The 19,999-nt window shown below is 40.6% G+C and overlaps 2 protein-coding genes across 3 annotated transcripts in view; one reads left to right on the plus strand and one right to left on the minus strand.

The window, feature by feature from the left end:
• The first annotated feature begins 210 nt into the window (after nucleotides 1-210).
• On the plus strand, nucleotides 211-17,602 carry HBP1 (HMG-box transcription factor 1). 2 transcript variants are annotated; one of them, XM_069883504.1, is made up of 11 exons: nucleotides 211-272; nucleotides 4,195-4,387; nucleotides 5,446-5,680; nucleotides 6,548-6,680; nucleotides 7,458-7,569; nucleotides 7,690-7,802; nucleotides 8,135-8,291; nucleotides 8,848-8,992; nucleotides 11,412-11,741; nucleotides 15,447-15,588; nucleotides 16,512-17,602. In XM_069883504.1, exons 1-11 carry the CDS (start codon nucleotides 258-260, stop codon nucleotides 16,527-16,529), a joined length of 1,593 nt encoding a protein of 530 aa, XP_069739605.1. In that variant the 5' UTR covers nucleotides 211-257; the 3' UTR covers nucleotides 16,530-17,602. The 2 variants fall into 2 exon arrangements, with proteins under 2 accessions (XP_069739605.1, XP_069739596.1); XM_069883495.1 differs by lacking the exon at nucleotides 211-272 and adding an exon at nucleotides 2,088-2,151.
• COG5 (component of oligomeric golgi complex 5) overlaps nucleotides 16,829-19,999 on the minus strand; it is a 188,329-nt gene continuing 185,158 nt past the window's right edge. The window contains exon 22 of the mRNA XM_069883401.1: nucleotides 16,829-18,430. Within this exon, the coding sequence (XP_069739502.1) occupies nucleotides 18,316-18,430 (115 nt within the window). The 3' untranslated portion in view covers nucleotides 16,829-18,315. The remainder of the gene's footprint in view (nucleotides 18,431-19,999) is intronic.

A 19,999-nucleotide genomic window follows, 5' to 3' on the forward strand; every position in this document is an offset into this window, starting at 1 on the left:
CCCGCGGCGAGCGCCGGCCAATCGGAGCGCCGCTCGGCGTGCGGCGCAGTCCAATGGGAGGCGCGGGACAAGCGAAAAACACGCCCGCCCTCCGGGCGCGGCCATGATTGACGGGTCTCACAGCCAATCGAAAGCGGCCTCGCCTCGAGCGGCGTCGCCTTCCACCAATCGGCGCTCGAGCCGCGGGCGGTGCGGGCGGGGCTCCCTCGCGCTGGGGGAGGTGGCGGGGAGGAGGGGGAGCTGCGCCGAGTTTGGTAATGGCGACGGGTTCGGTAAGTGCTGCAAAGTTTGGAGCTGTTGTTTCGGGGCGGCTGCGAGGCCCAGGCCAGGGCCGGAGGGGAGCGGCGGCGCCCCAGGTCGAGGAGGCGCCGGCTTTGGGCGGCAGTGGGGAGCTGGGGGCGTTGTTTACCGGCAGCTTTCGGAGGGCCGGGGCGCTTTCGGGGGCCTGAGACCCAGGACCCCGGGCGCGGAGGCGCCTGCGTGTGCGTGGCCGTGTCCCGCCGCCCCCCACTTTGGGGCCGTTGCCGTGAGGGGCAGCGGGGCTGACGCGGGGTGGGGGGAGGCGGGGGGGGGGGTACTCTTTCCTCACCCCCCCACCCCCCCCCAGGGCGGCTGTTACGCAGTTGTGAATGAATGGAGCCTTCCGCGCATGCGCGGTGCCGGCGGGGGCTTATAAACAAGGGCAAGCGGCCGGGGGGGTCACGTGACGGGGTGGGGGGTTTGGTAAATGGAGTCCCCCACCCCCCCCGTGTCCCCCCCCTCTTCTCTGTCCCCCCGGGGTCACACGCTGCTCCCGCACCTGGGGGCTCTTGCTTGTGAAGGTCTTATGTAATCAAAGGCGTGATGTTTGTTCTCCGACGAGGTGTTTACGTGGTGCGGGGAGGGCAGTAGCGCTTGCAGAGGCCGAACCGTGCCTTCCCCCCCCCCATCCCCCCCCCGTACGGGGGGGGATGGGGGGGGGAAGGCACGGTTCGGCCTCTGCAAGCGCCTTCTTCGCACAAACATCATGAATCATGTGGCGTTGTTGTTCCTCTGAGGCTGTGCCTTTGCTGGCACGGCTGTGCGAGTCGGGGATGTGGAGCGAGAATCCCTGGTGGAAGCAGCTGTGCCAATAAAAAAAGTCCCTGCTGTGGATCCAGTCTTGCCAGTAGGTTGTGTTTGGCTTGGAGAAGCTGTTCCCGTTGTTAACTCACCTCCGGCCAGTGAGTTGCTGCAGGCACAGACCTCGCCTGAGGCTCCGGCGGTAGGTTGGAAGAAGGAAGGCAAATACCACAAGGAAAAACATGGGGAGCACTGCCACCCAAGCATTCCTGCACGCTGCGGTTTGGGTGGATTCTTCCCCGGTTCCTGCTGAGCCCCTTCTCAGTCTATTACATGAGTGCGTTTATTTTTGTCCCAAACTTATTTTTATCCTTCAAAAACAGGGTTTAATTAACGAGCTTTCTGTTAACATTGCCGTTTTAGTGTGACGTTGTCTTACTTTAAAGCACAAATCCATAAACAAGTTCATTTAAGCTCTAAATAAAATGGTAGTAATGATAGCCTTGTGAAGCATACTTCTGGAAAACATCTGTCACAACAAGTTTTGGATTTGAAGTTGAATTAAAAAAATAAGTCTTTACAAGCTAATTAATGACCATTCTCTTTATGTTCCAAAACATTGGAAGGCTGAGGACAAGAGAAATATGTGGTGGCCAAAGCAGGCAAGTTGAACAGAAAAATTGAAAGTAAAGTTAGACTTGGTTTTTTTTGTTTTGATTCATTTGTTAGGGGATTTGTTGGCTTTTGTACATGAGTGGCTTTGGTTTAGAGAAATTCTCGTGACTTGGGAAAACAATTGGTTTCTCCAGACGGGTATCTTTCCTGTCAGATTAGCATGTTTCATCTGTATCTTTTCTCTGACCTTCAGTGTGTTAGGATACCAGGACAGGTACTTTCAAGTCTTGGCAGCTGGCAGGAAAGAAGGAGAAGGTAACTTTCGGGAAATAAGTTAGTTTGTTTCTTTTGGCAGGAAAATGAGAAAGGAAGAGGAGAAAAAAACCAGAAGGAAAAACAAGCAGAAGGGGGGTGGGGGTGGAAGAAAGGACGTTGATGAGCCAGAAAAACAAGGAGTGGCTTTTCAGAGTTGATTACTTGGAGATAATCATCAAGGTCCTGACCTGTACTGCTGAGGTCTAGTTCTTCGGTTCAGAAATGACTGAGCTTTCTGCATCTGTGCTGTTCAGTAACTTTACTGTCCCTCTTCGGTGGTAGAGGAATAATTTGCATTAAAGATACTTCTTAAGAGTTGAAATACCCATGCCACTGATAGCTCATTTCTCTTACCACCTCCTTAAAATCAGAGTTACACTATTGTGGTTTTTGTACTAGTGCCATTTGAATAGAATCAGACAACTTTTATTATGTTTGGAACACAAGTTTATGCAAGTTTTGCATCCATTTGTAAGATCAGGAGATGAGAAGGGTAAGGAACTTTCCAGTAACAAAAAATTTACTGATTAGATCAGGCTTTATCTGATAGGGCCAGTATGTGATGGAAAGAGTTATGTTTGAACTATATTATGTACAGGACAATCTGCAAAATGAATGAAAAAAATTCATAGGATGAGTAAAGACATGGACTGTTGTTAGTGTTCACTGTATACACACAATACCTTTTAACTGTTTATTAAAAGAAAGCTTTTTTTCATAATTTTTATCAGATGCGTTTTTATATATTACACTCAGGGAACTTATAGGATGACAGGCTTAGTGTTTCATATGAAAATACTCTGGTTTTAGCTGTTTTTATTTCTGTGGTGCTCGATGGCTTACTTTGTGGGCGTACATGTGTAGAGTTTTCAGGTTTTCTTTCTTACTAAGCTCTGTTTTCTGCTCTTTTGTGGGGGCCTCAGGATTACTTTTCCAGTGACACTTCATTAAAGTACAAGGTAATCATGTTACGGTAGCTTTAATTCATCATCATCATCTGAAAAAGACCCAGTAGATAACCAAATTACTAAAGACTGCCTAACGAGGCAGTGGTTGTGTAGAATAATTACACGCTTCTTTGACTGCTGAAGATTATTTGAAATTTCTTTCGGTGTAAATGTTACAGTACTGGGGTTTGGAGAAATGAAACTGCAGTGAAATCTGCTAGTAGAGTCTTCCTTTTTCTTCCATTTACAACACAATTAAGGATGTTAGCAGTCAAATGTATTTGAAACTGTACTTAGAGTTGGATTTGAAGGGCAGTGAAAAAGGCTTCTGCCAATACATCAGTGGTGAAAGGGTGGCCAAGGAAAACATGGGCCTGATCCTAAATGGCATAGGAGACCTAATATCAAAAGGCTGAAGACATCTTTTTTGCTTTGGTCTCTATTCGCAAGGCCTGTTCCTGGTTCCTCGAGTTCCTAGGCCTAGCAACACACACATGATGGAATGAGGTGCTGGTTTGTCTGCGGCAGAGGAACAGTGAGTTAGGGGCAAGCCAGTTCTGTGAACCAGCCACACACAAGTCTGTGAGACTGGAGGGGATGCGTTGGGGAGAGCTGGCCAGTGTCATTGGGAGGATGGTCTCCAAAAGGTGGTGGATTTGGTGGCAGGAGGGCTCCCAGTAACTGGAAAAAGTAAAATGTCACGCCTGGCTTCAAGGAATAGGTTGTAGGGAAACTGCAGGTTTGTCAGCCTAACCGTAAGTTTGAGGAAGATTGTGGAGCAGATCCTCCTGACAGCCCTGGCTTGATTCTTATAAGGCAATAAAGTGACTGGGAATAGCCAGGATGGATTGACCAAGGCACATCTTGTCTGACCTACCCACCCGATTGCCTTCTTGTGCGATGCATGGCTTGGGGTACCATGTATCCCAAGTGTTCCTTACCTTGGCTTGAGTGGCGGGTAAGCAGATGACACCAGCCTGTTTGGAGGCAGTGGCCACAGGCTGTGGCAAGGGAGGTTCAAACTCCTTAAGGGACAATTTCTTTACAGAAAGCTTGGCACTGAAACAGGTTCCTGAGAAGTGTCGGGGAATCTCCATCTTTCAAGATACTTGAAACTCAAGTGGTGAGGGCCCCAGGCAATCTCATCTGACTTCAGAGTTGGCTCTGCTTTCTGCACATTATGAAAGAATTAGGATTTTGGTAGTGAGCTAACCTGTCAGATGCAACTTAAGACAGTTCATACGTATACAAATTTTTAACCTCTGTCTCTTTAAAGTCAGATACTTTGGAGCATCCTAACATGGTGTGGGAAGTGAAGACAAATCAAATGCCTAATGCAGTTCAGAAACTCCTTCTGGTAGTGGACAAGAGACCTTCAGGGATGAATGAGTCACTGGAGTTGCTGAAGTGTAATGAAAACCTGCCCTCTTCTCCTGGATATGCATCCTGTGATGAACACATGGAACTTGGTAAATAACATGACTTTTTCAGAAGAAGCCAAATTCTGAAGTTTGTAGTAAATTTCCTATAGAGAAATTACTGGATACTGATTTTTAGTGTAAGTAGTGCAGGGAATACGATAGTGGATCATGACATCTGAAGGTCTTATTTTGCAGTCACTTTTCCCTTTAACCCATTTCCATTTCTGACACACTGGCCTTTTGACTTAAATGTGTTCTTGAACTCAGAGCTACAAATTTCTCTTCCTGAGCTTTTTTTAGCATGAGAATAGCAAACAAAGCTCAAGAGCTCCTCCTAAAGGGAAATTATGCTACTTTATATAAGCTGCAAATAGAGATTCTGGGCTAAAGGAACAGTTATCTTCACTTCTTACATATTGGAGAAAAATAGCATGTACATGAGAAAGTATTGATGTAATCAATTAAATATTTACACATTTAATTGAAGTCATGGAGTGATTAATGGTACTTAGTTATGCAAGAGAATTTAACAGACTTTTGTTAACAACCTGGACTCTCTTCTGCTATTTTATATAACATGTGGATTGTGTGGATTATTGATAGGAGTTCACCCCTACCAGGCTGTACACCCAGCTTTCATGACTCCCCAGCTATTTAATTCCAGTTCTGTGGTGGAAACATGGAAAACCTTTACCTTGTACAGCCCCTGATGTTGAGAATTTTTAGTGTCACACTTGCTGGGACAGATTAATTTAGTTGCATTTTGTTTAATGTTTTTTTTTTTAATGAAGGATATTGATACTTTTGCATAATTCTGCAGTAAATTCTGCAGAAACTTCACACTAGTTTACACTTTACTGTGTGAACTACTCAGTCTAGTAAAAACTTTAAATGCAGAGCTACGTTTTTATGTAGTTACTTAAATGTTTTCCTTAAATTGCTTGTCAGTATTATGAGTAGGGTTTGTGAAATGTTGGTAGTTGTGATATGAGAAAATAAAATCAGTTACTTCGTTGTATTTTCTTTTGATTTTTATTTGCAAGATTTGATGCCAGTTAGAATTTATTAGTGGGTGTAATTATGATAATTTGTGCATTTGTTTGTAGATGATCTTCCTGAACTACAGGCTGTGCAGACGGATTCTGCCCCACCTGCGCTTTTTCAGCTTGGTGCTGATGTCTCACATCAGGAATGTTCAAGGCCTTCATGGAATCAACATACCTCAAACAGCAATTCAGAAAGTGCTTATTCTTGTGAGAATGGGGTGAACTGGTTGACAGAATTGGCAAATATAGCCACAAGTCCTCAGAGTCCTTTGATGCAGTGCTCTTTTTATAACAGGTATTGACGTTCATTTCAGTTTTGAACTCCAGGGTTTGTAATATTGTGTCTCCAGAAACCTTTCCTTCACTATTCACACCCTCTGACTTTGAACTGCAGTCCTGATTTTGATCTTTCTGCATAGTAACTTTACTCTTCTCTGCAAAATTGCACAGGACTTGTTTAAGAGCCTGTTGCAAAAGCTGCTTAATTGCCAGCCACAAATAAGGTTGGATGGTGTAAGGACATTGTCTGACTACAGAAAACTCAAAAATTCTGGGCATTTACCCCATATGAAGCAGCAGATGAAAACTTAGGATGAATTTGTTATATTATATTCTTAATACTTACTAGCTTACTGACTTTAGATTTTTTTTTTAAAGAGCTCATTGGAAATCTATCTCAATGTATTTTTTATTGCTAGTGTTTCAGTTTTGTGATCTGTAAATTCTATAAGACTGTGATAAGCAGTGTGGGATGTTAGATATTTCTGGGCTTCACCTTTTGTTGTATGGCTTTGGTCTTAGGTTTGTAATAAGAAAACTAAATGCCACGCTGTTGACAGTGAACAGATGTCTCTATGTACTTTAAGAATGGGGCATTGACTTCACAGTGTAAAAACTTCAGCATTGTGACAGGGAGGTGCTAGTGTGGGCACAATGTGATCGTTTGGGTGGCGTGTAGAAGCTGTGCAGGAGTTATGGTAAATATTCCCTTTGCCTGAGCTTGCACCCTTTAATCATCCCAATTGACTGTTGGTGTGTGGGTATCGTTATTCAGCTTGTGCAAACAGAAATACCTTTTAAATACAAGCATTTTAGAGTAATGGCAGCTAAGTCTTGTGTTATCTTAATCTGAGATATTTTAAAATACATTTTTCTACTGTAGATCATCTCCTGTTCACATAATAGCTACAAGCAAAAGTTTACATTCCTATGCACGTCCTCCACCAGGATCCTCGAAGAATGATCCTAACTTCTCCAAGAATGAATTGGATGAAACACCAGTTAGACACGAAAGGGTGAGTCGTTCTGAAACACTTCTAAAACAAATAAAGGTATGTGAGTAAAGGGTTAAGCTTGTTTGAAAAGAGAAACTAGTTAAAAAAAATAATCTATGTAGTTCTAATATCATCTATATTTAAGCCAGATGTGCTGTTACTTTTTACCAAACAATAGGCTTGTAGTGCTACATCATAGAGCCCACATTTTTGTGAAGTGATCGCATGCTAAGAAGGCTCACCTTCTCTTCGAGTTCCTTCTTTAAGAATCCTTAAAAAAATCATATGAACTTGTTTGCTGTCTCAAAAAGGAAATACATAACCATCTTCTTTTAGATGCACATAAACTGTCAGACCTGCTTCTCCCTTTCCTGTATGTTAGCTTGTGTCTGAAACTTGTCTGTTAAAGACGTCGAGTTTTTTCCACTGATTTATCTAGAACCAACTTGACCCTTCAGCTTTCCAGTGATTTGACCATAGTGTAATGTGTGCTTTGAGTGGTACTGTGGATGACCAAGGATTTACAAGCTTGTAAAATGCTTGTACCTAAGCATAAGATAATCTATAGATGTGAAATTAATCTCAGAGGGTGAAACACAGAGATTTCAGGAAAGCACATTTCAAGAGAAGGAGGTGAAAATACTCTGCATTCCTTCAATCTGTCTTCATGTTACATTCCTATAGGTATTTAAAGCAAAATGACACACAAGCAAATTAGAGAATGTGTCTAAAGAGACAGAAGACCAGCCCTGAAATCTTCTGCAGTAAAATATCAACACCATTTTGCATTTTTTACAGGCAAATAGTGAATCAGAATCTGGCATTTTCTGTATGTCATCACTTTCAGATGATGATGATTTAGGATGGTGCCACTCCTGGCCCTCAACTGTTTGGCATTGTTTTCTAAAAGGTAAAGGAACATCGAATAAGTATTTGTTTTGTCTTGTCTTTTTTTTTTTTTCCACTAACACAGACTTTTTTTACATAACACTAATCTTTTTATCTTTTTTTTTTCTTGAAAAAATGTTAGGCTCTCGTTTGTGCTTTCATAAAGGACGCAATAAAGAATGGCAGGATGTTGAAGATTTTGCAAGATCTCAAAGCTGTGGAAAAGAGGAAGATCTGGCAGCAAGTCCTTACAAGGTAACTTAGTTCCTATAAATTGTTTTCAATACCTATAGCAGGTGTTTAATTTCTTATGCTATCCCTGTGCCTTTAGTTGCTGTCACAGGAAGACAGGCTTATACTAAACTTGTCTAGAGCTGATCACGACTGTATTTGAGTATCTTGTTATAAAACGATTGAACTGAATTAATTTAGGTGTGTTTTGACTGTTATATTGTCAAATGTTATATTGTTAAGAGCTCTTAGAATGTTGGTATTTTTTAATATAAGATGATGACTGTACACCTGTAGTATACACAAGTATATGCTTTTCTTGGGGGAAAAATTGGACCTGTGTTGTGTGCTTACAGGGATATGGTTCTGATGGTTTGAAGTTGATTTCTCATGAAGAAAGCATTTCCTTTGGTGAGTCAGTGCTGAAGCTAACTTTTGATCCTGGCACAGTGGAAGATGGCCTGCTTACAGTAGAATGCAGACTCGATCATCCTTTTTATGTTAAAAATAAAGGTATGAAATACTACAAGTATACTTGGTTGTATATTAAAATACTCTTAGAAAGTGGTTGCAGATTTTATTTGTATCCCATGTTGCTTAAGAAATTAATAAAAGCAGTGTTGTAAGATCAATTTACTATCTTTGTAATGAAATTCAGAATTTTAGTGAACAAAACTGTAAAGCTATAAAGCTACGGAAATACTGTGTATTTTTTAATGAAAGATTTGATCAAATGTATAAACGGAGCTCAGGAAAGCAGAAGAATCGGGGGGGAGAAAGGAAGACTGCAAATAAGGGAGACTTTTCTCATTTCCTAAACAGGGAACTTCTGATGGTAAAAGTTTGCAGGGTTTGATTACTTTTTTTGTTATGATGAGGTTTTACTTAAGGTAAAAATAAACTGTTTGCAGTAAGAATTCCATGAGTAAGTGTTTCTGGTTTTTCTTCTGAGTGAAAGAAACTGCATCAGCATTTTATAGAATTATGTCATTTAGAGATGTAGGATCGCTCCAGTTAAGAACTAGAGATTGTCTGGCCGTTTGTCTAATTTAACTCTTTACCACTTCAGGTTGGTCATCTTTTTATCCAAGCTTGACTGTGGTACAGCATGGCATTCCATGCTGTGAAATGCATCTTGGAGATCTGTGTCTACCTCCTGGACACCCTGATGCCATTAACTTTGATGATTCAGGTGTTTTTGATACATTTAAAAGGTAATTTTTGGATGAAGTGGCCTCAGTGGTTCTTGTATTTAATGAGTAGGCACCTTAAGTCTACAAGAGTTTGGAGCATTATGTAGAGCAAAGAAGGAATACTTTCGGTAATACAAGATAAATGGGAGGGAAAAATAAAGACTGAATGCTAGGAAAGCTGTGTAAATATGTGCTCTGCTAAACTGCAAAGTAATAACTTGGAGGAAAATAACTTTTCAGCCCCTTTTGAAGATAGTTTAAGTCAGATTAGATAAAGCAGTAAATATGAATTATCTGTATAAATTCTTCAGGTAAAGTGAGCTATGTTTTAAAAACCTAGTACATTTTTCCCACAATAGTATCTCTGCCAGCTATTGTGCTTCATATGCAGCTCTGCACCTGGATTGTCTGAGTAGTTTCTTAGTAATAAGTGCATGTGCTACGGCTTCAGGATACAGAACTTTCATAATTAGTTCATACTGGTTTTGTATGTTCTGCTTTTTGTGATTGTTTTCTAACCTATCAGACCTAACTAACTTCAAAGTTTGATTAACTTTGAGGTTTGTCTTGCTTTGAGCAAATAGTTAGCCTTCAGAGGTTCTGTCCAACATAAATTGTTGTAGGATTCTAAGGAAATAGTATTACTCATAATTTTTTATCATACAAACTTGAAGTTCCTACCGTTTGTAGAATTCATCTTCTCCTATGATGTTAACTCGTTTTAGCATCTGGTTTTATTCCAGTGGAATTACTAGTTTGTTGGTTTTTTTTACAGTGGAAAAAAAGAGAATTTAAAATGCGGTTTGCAGTTCAAGTGCTAGGTGCTCCACTGTGGGTTTAATATTCATTCAAGTTGCTTGTCTTCACTTACTTGCTGTGTGCTTTTTTTAACTTCTTATTAACTCCTATTCTGATCTGCATATGTAGCGAGCTGTTAGAATCATTATCTTTACATCTCGCTAAATAAATTCAACTTGTGGCTCCTTGTTCATCTTTCAGCCCGGCTGAAAACTGCCTGGACACCTCAAATTCCTTGTCTCTTTTGGGAGAAGGGAGTAACTCATTGAGAAAGGAGTGTGCAGCAACAGTTGTAGTTAACAAAACAGAAGAATTAAGAAACAAAATCCTGTTGCTGTGTTATGGGAAGGAGATTAGGAACACAAAGGGTGCTGGACTGTTTATAGAACAGAGAGGTCCTTTCTCCATATCTTGTTAACTTGCCTGCAAGGTTGTTGGCATTATACCTTCTTTGTTGCTTTTTGCTGTTCTAAGGGATTTTGGAGGCAACCTTTCAGACTCCACCTTTGCTTTGGTTCCATCCCACAGAGACGAGCTGCTTTTGCAGATGGGGGATGCACTTCCACTTACAGCGTTTCCTTGCTAGTAGTTCTACTTTGTGTTCAGAACAAAGCTTTACAAAGCCCTTATTTTTTCCGTTATTTATGCAACTATAGTCACATAGAGTAGTGGGTGAGCAAAGCCTTAGAGTTATGTAGGTTTTATATTTATTTTGTGAGGGTGACTTAGGTGTTTTAGAGGTATGATTGCATAACATTTCTGCAAGTGCCTTTTCCTCATGTAGCATGCTAAAGACAGTATAGCCTGTGGTTCACAGGCTGATCTGCACACACCTAGAGATGATAACAAATAGTCTGTGGAATTAAAGTTCCTTTGTAATGGTTAGAGGTTAATTGTAGTTGTTGGTCAGCAAAAAATTACAAAAGTTTATAAAATTTGGAGGTCTAAATTGTATAGAAACAACTCATGTAAACTGTTGAAATACCTAGAAATATCGAGGAATCTCACATTTTTGTCACTAGAGGGCAGACGTTTGTCAGCTTTAAATCAAATGGGATACAACATCATGAGTCTTTTAAACAATTTTTTAATCTCAGTGGAAGGCTTGTTTGTAAAATGATATGTATTTAACTGCCTAGAGGAGTTGTTTGTACAATAGTGTATATAAATTATTTTAATATACTGATTTTGTATTTGTAATTAATCTGTATTTGCAAGTGAACTCAATGCTTAGTCTTCCCATCAGTTGTCCCTTTCAGTACCTATCATTCACTAACCAGATTTGATTATGGTGATGACTGAAGCAGAAAGAATTTCAAAAGAGGATGAATTTGAAGACGGTGTATAATTAATTGATATCAGCTAGGGAGTTGATATTACACAGCAGGTCTTGCAAAATTGTAGTCTGCTATCACATTGAAAAACTATTAATTCTTCTGCCAGAGTTTGGTTTGTTGGTTTGATTTTTTCTTTTTCATATTGACTTCTGCATCAAGCATAAATCATTGTCACACAAAGAAAATGTCACACTAGAAGATGTTACACTAGAAAATACAGTACAAATGAAGAGTGAGTGAACATCTGTTTAGGGATTTTATTTGAAAATTACTTGATCACTGTATGATATGTCTTTTTCTTGTAGTTACGACTTTACACCAATGGATTCCTCTGCAGTTTATGTGCTAAGCAGCATGGCTCGCCAGCGTCGCGCGTCTCTGTCTTGTGGAGGATCAAACAATCAAGATGCTGAGAGATCAGAATGCAGTACTAAAAACTGTACATCTACTGCATCATCACATCTTTCCTCCAGTTCTTTGTACAGCAAAGCTGGCAAGAGCCAGAGCTCAGGGACTGCAAGTACTGTGAGTGCCACTTCTCCAAACAAGTGCAAAAGACCAATGAATGCCTTCATGCTTTTTGCCAAAAAATACAGAGTTGAATATACTCAGATGTATCCAGGGAAAGATAACAGGTAATGGTATAAAGCACCTGTAGTTTGGTTATTACTGGTGAGCTAGCAGTAAATCTGTGTCTCACCTGTAAATATAAGCAGACTGAATTTTGCATTTGAAAGAAAGCATGGGTGTATTTATTAAAAGAAGCTGACACAAAGTTTAATTTATGGGTGGACTTCTAATATTTACAGTACTTGGTAAATTTGAGGCAAGCCATTTTGGCAAACTGACCTTCTGAGGAAGCATTTGGCTGAAGTAAGTGACACGTTTGTATATGTGCATACACAACAGTCTTTGTTTACACTGATGAGAAATGTTCATGGGAAGAAAGTACCAGGTTCTCTGCTCATGTGTTGGAATGGAAAAAAAAGGAATTCCTGGTGCTTCTAATTAAATCCTGACACAATATTGCAGTTTGTTCAGTGAAATTACTATAATTTATTCTCATTCTATATATCATGTTGAATAATGTGAAGATCTTAATCCATTGCCACATTCTACCCGTCCTAAAGGCATTCAGCAATCTGGTGAAACTCTCAGGAAGAGTCATATGACCGTGTGTCTCGGGGAGGGTTCTTTCTATGCACATTAATGTCTAAATATTATTTTATAAAGATGTCCATTATATATGTTTTAAATAATGTGCTAATTGTGCATGTGTAAATATAAACTAAAACACATGCAGTGATCTTGTAATCAGATTTTTAATAACACTATGAAAACTGTTGCTGTAAAAATGGCAGTCGCATAAGAGATCTAGTACTAAATCTGGTGAAAACTAGAAGTCACAGGGCTTTGACAGGGTTTTGGCTATTTTATAATGTTATAGCAAGGAGGTTGTAACTGGAATTGAGAATTAAAATCCTACCCTACAAATAGCCCATCCCTAAATCCCCGCTAGTCTTGTGTGTCCTGGCAATGATGTTCTGCATCGTTCCTCATAATTTCAGTGAAGCAGACAGGCTGCCTTCAAATTCATTGCAATTATCAATGAGAAATCAAGCGGAATGTCAGCTAGGAAGAGTTATGATGGTTATATATTTAATTGAAAATGCTGATTTCAGATGGGTGCAGTAAACTGGAGCTGCAGCTGAATGGTGAAAATATGTCGTATATTTCAGTGAGCAGGTTCACCTTGAAGGAAAGTGGTGACAAGAGTTACAAATAAGCTTCAGAGCGCACTGCTCACAGGCTCATTTGGAATCAGTTTCTTGGCATCCATAAAATATAGTACAGAAGAAATCATAGGAGTTAGTGATAATAGATTTTATAGGCATGCAGCTGCTGTTAAGTGTTGCTGGGGCATTTATTAGTTTAGCTGTTCAGAGGTAACTCTCATGAGTTTTAAACGTAAGCTTGTATAATTTTCAGATTCCTGAGTAGATCTTAGGGTGGTTATAGGTAATACCCATTTCTGTACACTGGAGATCTTATATTTGTTACAGTTACTTTATTTTTTTTGTAGGCCTGTAAGAAAGGACGGACCTTGAGGTATTCAAGTTAAATGGTCTATTCTGGGACTAAGTAGCTTAAGCCATGTCAGCAAGATATTGAGCTATAAACATCCAGAACACAAGTCAACATTCATCTGATACTTGAAAATATTGTGAACCATGAGGCCGTGCCTGAGAAACTGATGTTAGGGCAGCACTTGTTTCTTTTCTAACCATTCTCATTGTAACCATAGTTGGACTTGATTGCATATTCAGAAATACTTGAATAACTTGAGTAGTGTACGTTCTAAAGAAGAAAATCACCTGAACTATCAACAGCATTTGTTCATTCTGAATGTAATTACTGAGTAAACTCAAGGCATTCTCGACTAGTGTCTTTACAATTTCCTTTGAATTAACTGCAGTTTAAGGAATTGCATATTAAGCTATTGCTAAAATGTTGTTAGGAATCATACCAGCATTTTAAGAGGACAAAGACAGTGAGCAGAGCGCTGTGAGGTTCCTGTGAGGTGAAGGGCACCTAAGACAGTAATACAGTAGGGTCAATTTTTTCCTTACTTGTTTTCAGTCAGGAGAATTAGGTCTCTGTTGTGTCAGGAAAATCCTGTGTACATCTTTTTTCACTCTCAGTGGTTCATTCATAGAACTGCTTCCTTGGAGAAATGGAGCTTTTATCTCTGCGTTTGATTTTTCAAGCTCTTTCAGACATACATATCTGTACTCACTTGCAGTGTCTCGGTGCAGTTTTTTCTCTGGAGATCATATTTTTGCATTTGAAATACAAGTATCTCATAGTGCATTTTTATTTGGAAATGCAATGGCTTTTCAGCAAACCTGGTCTCTCTGAGTCACCAGGTTCTTTCCTGGGGGTGTGGGTGACCCAATGCAAAGTGGTGACCAAAACCAGACAGGTTTCTGCCGCTGTCAGTTTGCCTTCAGATACGGCGAAAACATGAAAAATCTGCTAATTAAACTGGAGTGCGTTTACTTCTGATGGCAGACTGAAGGTACTGGTTCTTAATTTGGATTGAGAACCAGAAATTCCATTGCCAAGGAGCCAGGCTGTGCCAGTGGGTGTGATGTTGATGGAATCTGGTTGCAACTTGAGGAGTTTGTTTTAAGGAGTCACCAGAGCATGTGACAGCACAAGCTTAATGGCAGCCCCAGTGGAGTTCTTGCTGTGCTCTCCTGGTGAAGCCTGAACAGTGCTAGAAGGTCTTGTAGGATTAAAATCCTTACCTGTTTTCTTGCTGGTGTGGTGCAAGGAAACCTTCGGAACTGCTGTGTGTGAAATGCTATGGAAATGCTTAATGACACTGTGCTCTCCTCGATTCTGTTAGAAAGTCTATGAATAGCTGTGCTGCCAGCAACGAACTTATTTATATGATAAAGCAAAGTACTGTAGTCGTATACACCATTTTCTGGTCATGGAGCTTTCATCACTGTGCTCTGAAGCCAAAACGTACCTACTCAGTGGTTTAGTAGCTGTCATTGATAAAATAGCTGTTGTTTAGAGTTTTTCCTTCAGCGAAAGGATGGAGTTAAAGCTTTAATGGAATATTGATCTAACATTTGGGAGTGCAGTGAAGCAATATGGCATGATAATATGGGGAAATATTGTCCAAAAGACACCAAGTTTATAAACAGTAGGAGAAGCAATTCATTCAGCTTCTGGAAGTAATGATAAGGTGCGTTAGAACAAACAGTTCCTTCTGCACAGGAATGGGAACTTACCAGTATGTTCCGCCCACTCATGTTCTCCCCAGTATGGATTAAAGGTGGAGAAAGCTACACGCATCTGTTAAATAGACATGGGGGGTTGCAATTAATCAAATATTTGTTTGGCTGAGGTCATACTCAGATCATTGCCCTAATTATTAGAGAACATATTTTCAGAAGATCTGTCTTATGATCTTCCAGTATGAAAGTGGAGCAAAACAAATGTGAGTTACCACTTGGTGGTGGTTTTTTTAACATCCCTGCTCTGCTGGTTTATGCAAGTAGCTGCATATTCAAATGTCCACCCGCTGAAATGTTAGAATGTGCACTGACCCATGCTCAGCTCACACACAAGTGTCAGCTGTTTAACTCTTAAAAGAAGTATGAGATGATAATCAGTATTGTTTAAATACTTTGTTAAAGATACAGTTGATTTCTTCTGTGTGGATTTTTTTCCTGCATTTGTCTCTTTTAAGGTGCTGAGGTAAAGAAGAAAAGAGTATTTCTTAACACCTTGTCCTGACTGCACTGTAAACATTTATCTTGCAGAGCCATAAGTGTGATACTCGGTGACAGGTGGAAGAAAATGAAAAATGAAGAAAGACGGATGTACACGCTAGAAGCCAAGGCCTTGGCAGAAGAACAGAAGCGTTTAAATCCTGACTGTTGGAAACGAAAACGAACAAATTCTGTATGTTTGTGAAGCAGGCTTCTTCATTATGCGGTTAAATATGTTCATACAGTAGGATTTGTGCAGGATATACTCTGTCTGCTGCTTTCTTGGTAGCCCAAACCTTCATTTTTCTCCCCTGCCGTAATTAACGTGCTCTGAGGCAGCTGGCAGGAGGAGAGGATCTGTCTGACTGTTGTATGAGGGTTCCACGTGTGCTTGTGAAGTGCACAGGAAGGGTGCCTGACCTTTTGTTTTAAGTAACTGAGTTTGCAAGGTTGTTCCTAAATTTCTTTCAGAACCATTTAAACTTTCAGGAAGTCCTCCTCTGTTGTGATTCAGTCATAGTCATCTTTTTCACCAGTAAAAGTGTTTTCTTTACTATTTTTTAACATTTTTACTCATAATTTATATCAGCATATACGAGATTATTGAGGTGGCAGTTTAGATTTTCTTCCATTAACTACTTTGTTGCAATTGTAAAGTAAATACAAGAGATAACACTGCTTCTGTAGGGAAATAAATTGTTTTCCACTTTGTAGGCGGCCATCAGTTTAAGGTCTGCAGTGTGTTAGTGGTGGATGTACTGGGCAAGATAAGGGCTTTCTTACCCTAATTTGCAGTAGGATTTTCCTCATCCTTAGGGTCTCAGTCTCACAGCAGGAAATGCCTTTCAAAATTGTTTCATTTCAGCTAACTGAGAATTCAGCTTGGTTACCTTATCAAGTAATGATGATGGACTCTAGGCTGTGGCAAGTCTTGATGGATGATTTTACCCCATGATCATGAAAAGACCCTTTGAGCCTTTTGTTTTCTTCTGAATAACTGACTAATGATTACAAGGACTCACGGCTTTCAAAACAAGTGTTCAGTAGATTTAAAATCACATCTAGTTCCCCTTTGCTCGGTAACTGCTAACCTGGTTTTCTCTTCTCTTTTCTCAGGGCTCACAACAGCATTAAGCCAGAATTTCCTGATAACTCTGTATCGAGCTGTTGCTTGAGTGCAAGAAGATGCAAGATGAAGGTCTTACTATTTGTTGTGACTTTGTGTGACCGTAAAATGTTGGCACCATCGAGTCAGAAATGATCTGAGTGCGGATTTGCTTTTTACAATAGAACATTAAGCAAGCTAAAACTATCAACATTTTAAACCAAATTGCCTTATTTTTTCTTCCAAACTTCATATATGTATCAGGTAATATAGGCTTGAAAATGGATATCCTGTGGTGCTAAAGTACTTCAGAGAGAGGCGAAGGAGATGTGTATAAATGTTTATTTTTAAAAGAAAATGTACAAAAAGGGGAATTTTAAAATACGTAACAGCTGTTTATATACATTGATTCTTATTGCTGATTAATATGTATTGCACAACCATATTATTAATTACGATTCTGGGGCCTGGGATTTTCTGAAATAGCAAAACATAATACCAGCCTCTCGCTTCCCAGCCTGCCCAGATGCCAACTTACCGGAACACGGTAAATGGAGAGCGTAGTGTAATGTAGCAGGGGAGCTGCTGCTTGGGTTGCCACGTAGAAAATTTGTATCCACAAGTGAGAGATTTTTGCACCAGCTGGCACCAGGGAGAGCTGTTGTTCCCAGTGGAAACAACGGCCCGGGACAGGATGAAACGAATAAATAGCGTTATCTCAAGAAATATGGTGCTGTTGATATCGTCACCATCATAGTTTTAACTCTGTGTTTTGTCTTTGCCACATATTCTACAATATTTTATTTTGCCGTAAGACATCTTTATGGTCGGGGCAAACTTTGCACTTAACTATACGTGCAACACTTGCACTTTACTTTTTTCTCCTCCAACTGTCTAAAATTAGAGCAGCTGCATTAGGATTTACAATTGCTTCTGCTGTGAACTTCTACAATCATGGCTTTTCATGTACTAAACAGCTGTGTGTTTCTTTTTTTTTAAGAATCACAACTGTAAATTTCAGTTTGACACGTCTACATGATGTTGCCCCTAAGATTTTTTGCACACTATATTCTTATATATTCAAATAAATTCATTAAAATTTGGTGTTGTGTATTGTATAAAATGAAGGTGAATTATTTAAATTAGCCCTGCAGAGATGAGCATGTTCTGCTTGGAAGTCTTTACATTAACCCCTCCGCAATATGTGATGCTTTGCAGTTAGGAAGATGCTGAGGAATTTCAAACACTGAATTCAGGACAGATCAAGGCAGTGTACTTTATTACAATTTTAACAAAAAGAAAGCTGAAATCGCTATAAATTATTTCAAAGCAAAAAGCAGCGCAACAGAAAATTATTTAAGTTACTTATAAATATTTTTCCTAGTGATTTTTAGGTGGAAACTGATGATTCTTGCATTTCAAAAGTGTAATTTTCTGAATAAGGCTAAAATGTATCCATCTGTTTAAAAATATGCTTGTAAGGACAAGAGCTATTTCCTTATTTGAGATATTCAGCAATTACTCTATTAATATTGGACTATGTTCTAATTTTATGCCTTTCTAAATTCAAAAGGAATGCTAAAGAGTTATTCATTTTTATTAGATGTAGACTTAGAGCACATAAAAATCAAACAATCTCCTTACAATATTTGTTATTTTATAAATAAGTCTTATGATATGAACGTAAAGCAAGAGGACAGAAGCGTCACAAGATGAAGAAGGTAAACGTTTCATTGTAAAGCTTACATCTTCAGGAATAATTCGCGTGAACTGTAAGTTTCTGTGGCCCCCGTGACCATTGCTGTCCAGGTCCATTCACTGCAGGGTCGACATCGCCTTCTGCAGCAGCTGAACCATTATGGGATAGACTGGTGCAAACTCCTTGCCCTCTCTTGTTCGTACTGACTGAACATAAGCTTCCAGCGCACCACTGAAAAATGAAGAGAAGTAGCTCATGCAGTTAAACAGCGTACAAATACCGGTAGTTCAGGATCTGCAACTGAAATTAATTTACTTCATCCCTGCTACAGAATTTTCCTCCAATGATCTTGCATGTCTGTGGAAGGAAGGGGGCAAGAAAGGCCTTAGAGAGCTCTGCATAATTGTTTCAGTATCTTTCTCTCCCTTCCTGCATGTTTTGAGGAGCGAACAAGTTAACATTTAAATAAGCACCATGTTGCAGATGGCTTGAAATGACAGCTCTGACGCACAGACTCAGGCACATTGCTGTACTGGTAACCTTTAGAAATGGAAAGAATAGACTCCAGCTGCTGCAGACGTGCCGAGTGCAACTTATGGAATGAAACTGGGGCACTGTGAGCAACTGCGATACCTTCAGGTGATTTCCTGGCTCAGGCTTTCAAACTGCCCCTGCCCTTTGGGAAATGCTGCGCTAACCCACACCAGCGCGTTCGTGGCTCTACAGCTTCGCCGTGCTGGCCTTGCCCATATCTGTGGGATGTCGCACCTAAAGTCTCGTGGGAGTTGCTCATATAATTCAGAGCAAAGGGGGACACCAGTGGTGACACCTGTCTGTACGTAAAGTCAACTGGGGTCAGCTTTCATCCAGCCATTCCAGTTAACAGCATTGTTGAAGGACAGCGTATCGGTAAAACCAAGATTCTGTAAATGCTGATCTGTTCAGATTCAGACTTTATAACAGTTTACCAAGTAGGGCACTTTTAGTTTTGCCGTTCTTAAATATGGGCTCTAATTTAATCGGTCTTTTCCTCTCCTTCTCCTATTTCTTCATGTAATAGACAAAACAGTTGGGGTTTCTTTCTAAACCTCTTTGTTTATGTTTTGTTCCATTGCTGCTATTTACAACAAAACTGCCACATTTAGGAAAACATGCACAGACAACAGACGCCAGTGTAAGGTGGGGATTAAGAGAACTCCTGGTACCTGGGTGTCCCTCTTCTGGTTGGTGACAGCAGCACTAACACAGACTGTCACCACAGGCCTTCCCAGCCGATCCCAGGCACCATCCTGCAGGGCAGTGGGTTCTGCTGCTAATGCCCAAGCAGCAGAGCTGAGACCATCGCTCTGGGTTACCAAGTGAAGAAGCAGTGAGTGAGGCCAGCTCCCTCCTCTCCACAACCTCCTTTCAGGTAGTTATAGACAGCAATGAGGTCTCCCCTCAGCCTCCTTTTCTCCAGGCTAAACAACCCCAGCTCTCTCAGCCGTTCCTCATAAGGCCTGTTCTCCAGCCCCCTCACCAGCTTTGTTGCTCTTCTCTGGACTCGCTCCAGAGCCTCAACATCCTTCTTGTGGTGAGGGGCCCAGAACTGAACACAGGATTCGACGAGCGGTCTCACCAGTGCCGAGTACAGAGGCAGAATAACCTCCCTGGACCTGCTGGTCACGCCGTTTCTGATACAAGCCAAGATGCCACTGGCCTGGCTGTGCGTGTAGGTTCACATCACCCACTGCAGGATGGAGGGCTGAGTGCAGGCCTAGCTGTGTTGGTTTGCTGCTCCTTCCAAGTCTGGCTTGCGAT

This window comes from Phaenicophaeus curvirostris, chromosome 1 (assembly GCF_032191515.1).
Source record: "Phaenicophaeus curvirostris isolate KB17595 chromosome 1, BPBGC_Pcur_1.0, whole genome shotgun sequence".
NCBI lineage: Eukaryota > Metazoa > Chordata > Aves > Cuculiformes > Cuculidae > Phaenicophaeus > Phaenicophaeus curvirostris.

Bases quoted from the DNA above. Each gene is read 5' to 3' on its own strand.
- HBP1 (XM_069883495.1), top strand. From the start codon at position 2,092: ATGAGCCAGAAAAACAAGGAGTGGCTTTTCAGAGTTGATTACTTGGAG. The intron at 2,152-4,194 runs GTCCTGACCTGT...GTCTCTTTAAAG, and splicing joins ACTTGGAGATAATCATCAAG to TCAGATACTTTGGAGCATCC. The intron at 4,388-5,445 runs GTAAATAACATG...ATTTGTTTGTAG, and splicing joins TGATGAACACATGGAACTTG to ATGATCTTCCTGAACTACAG.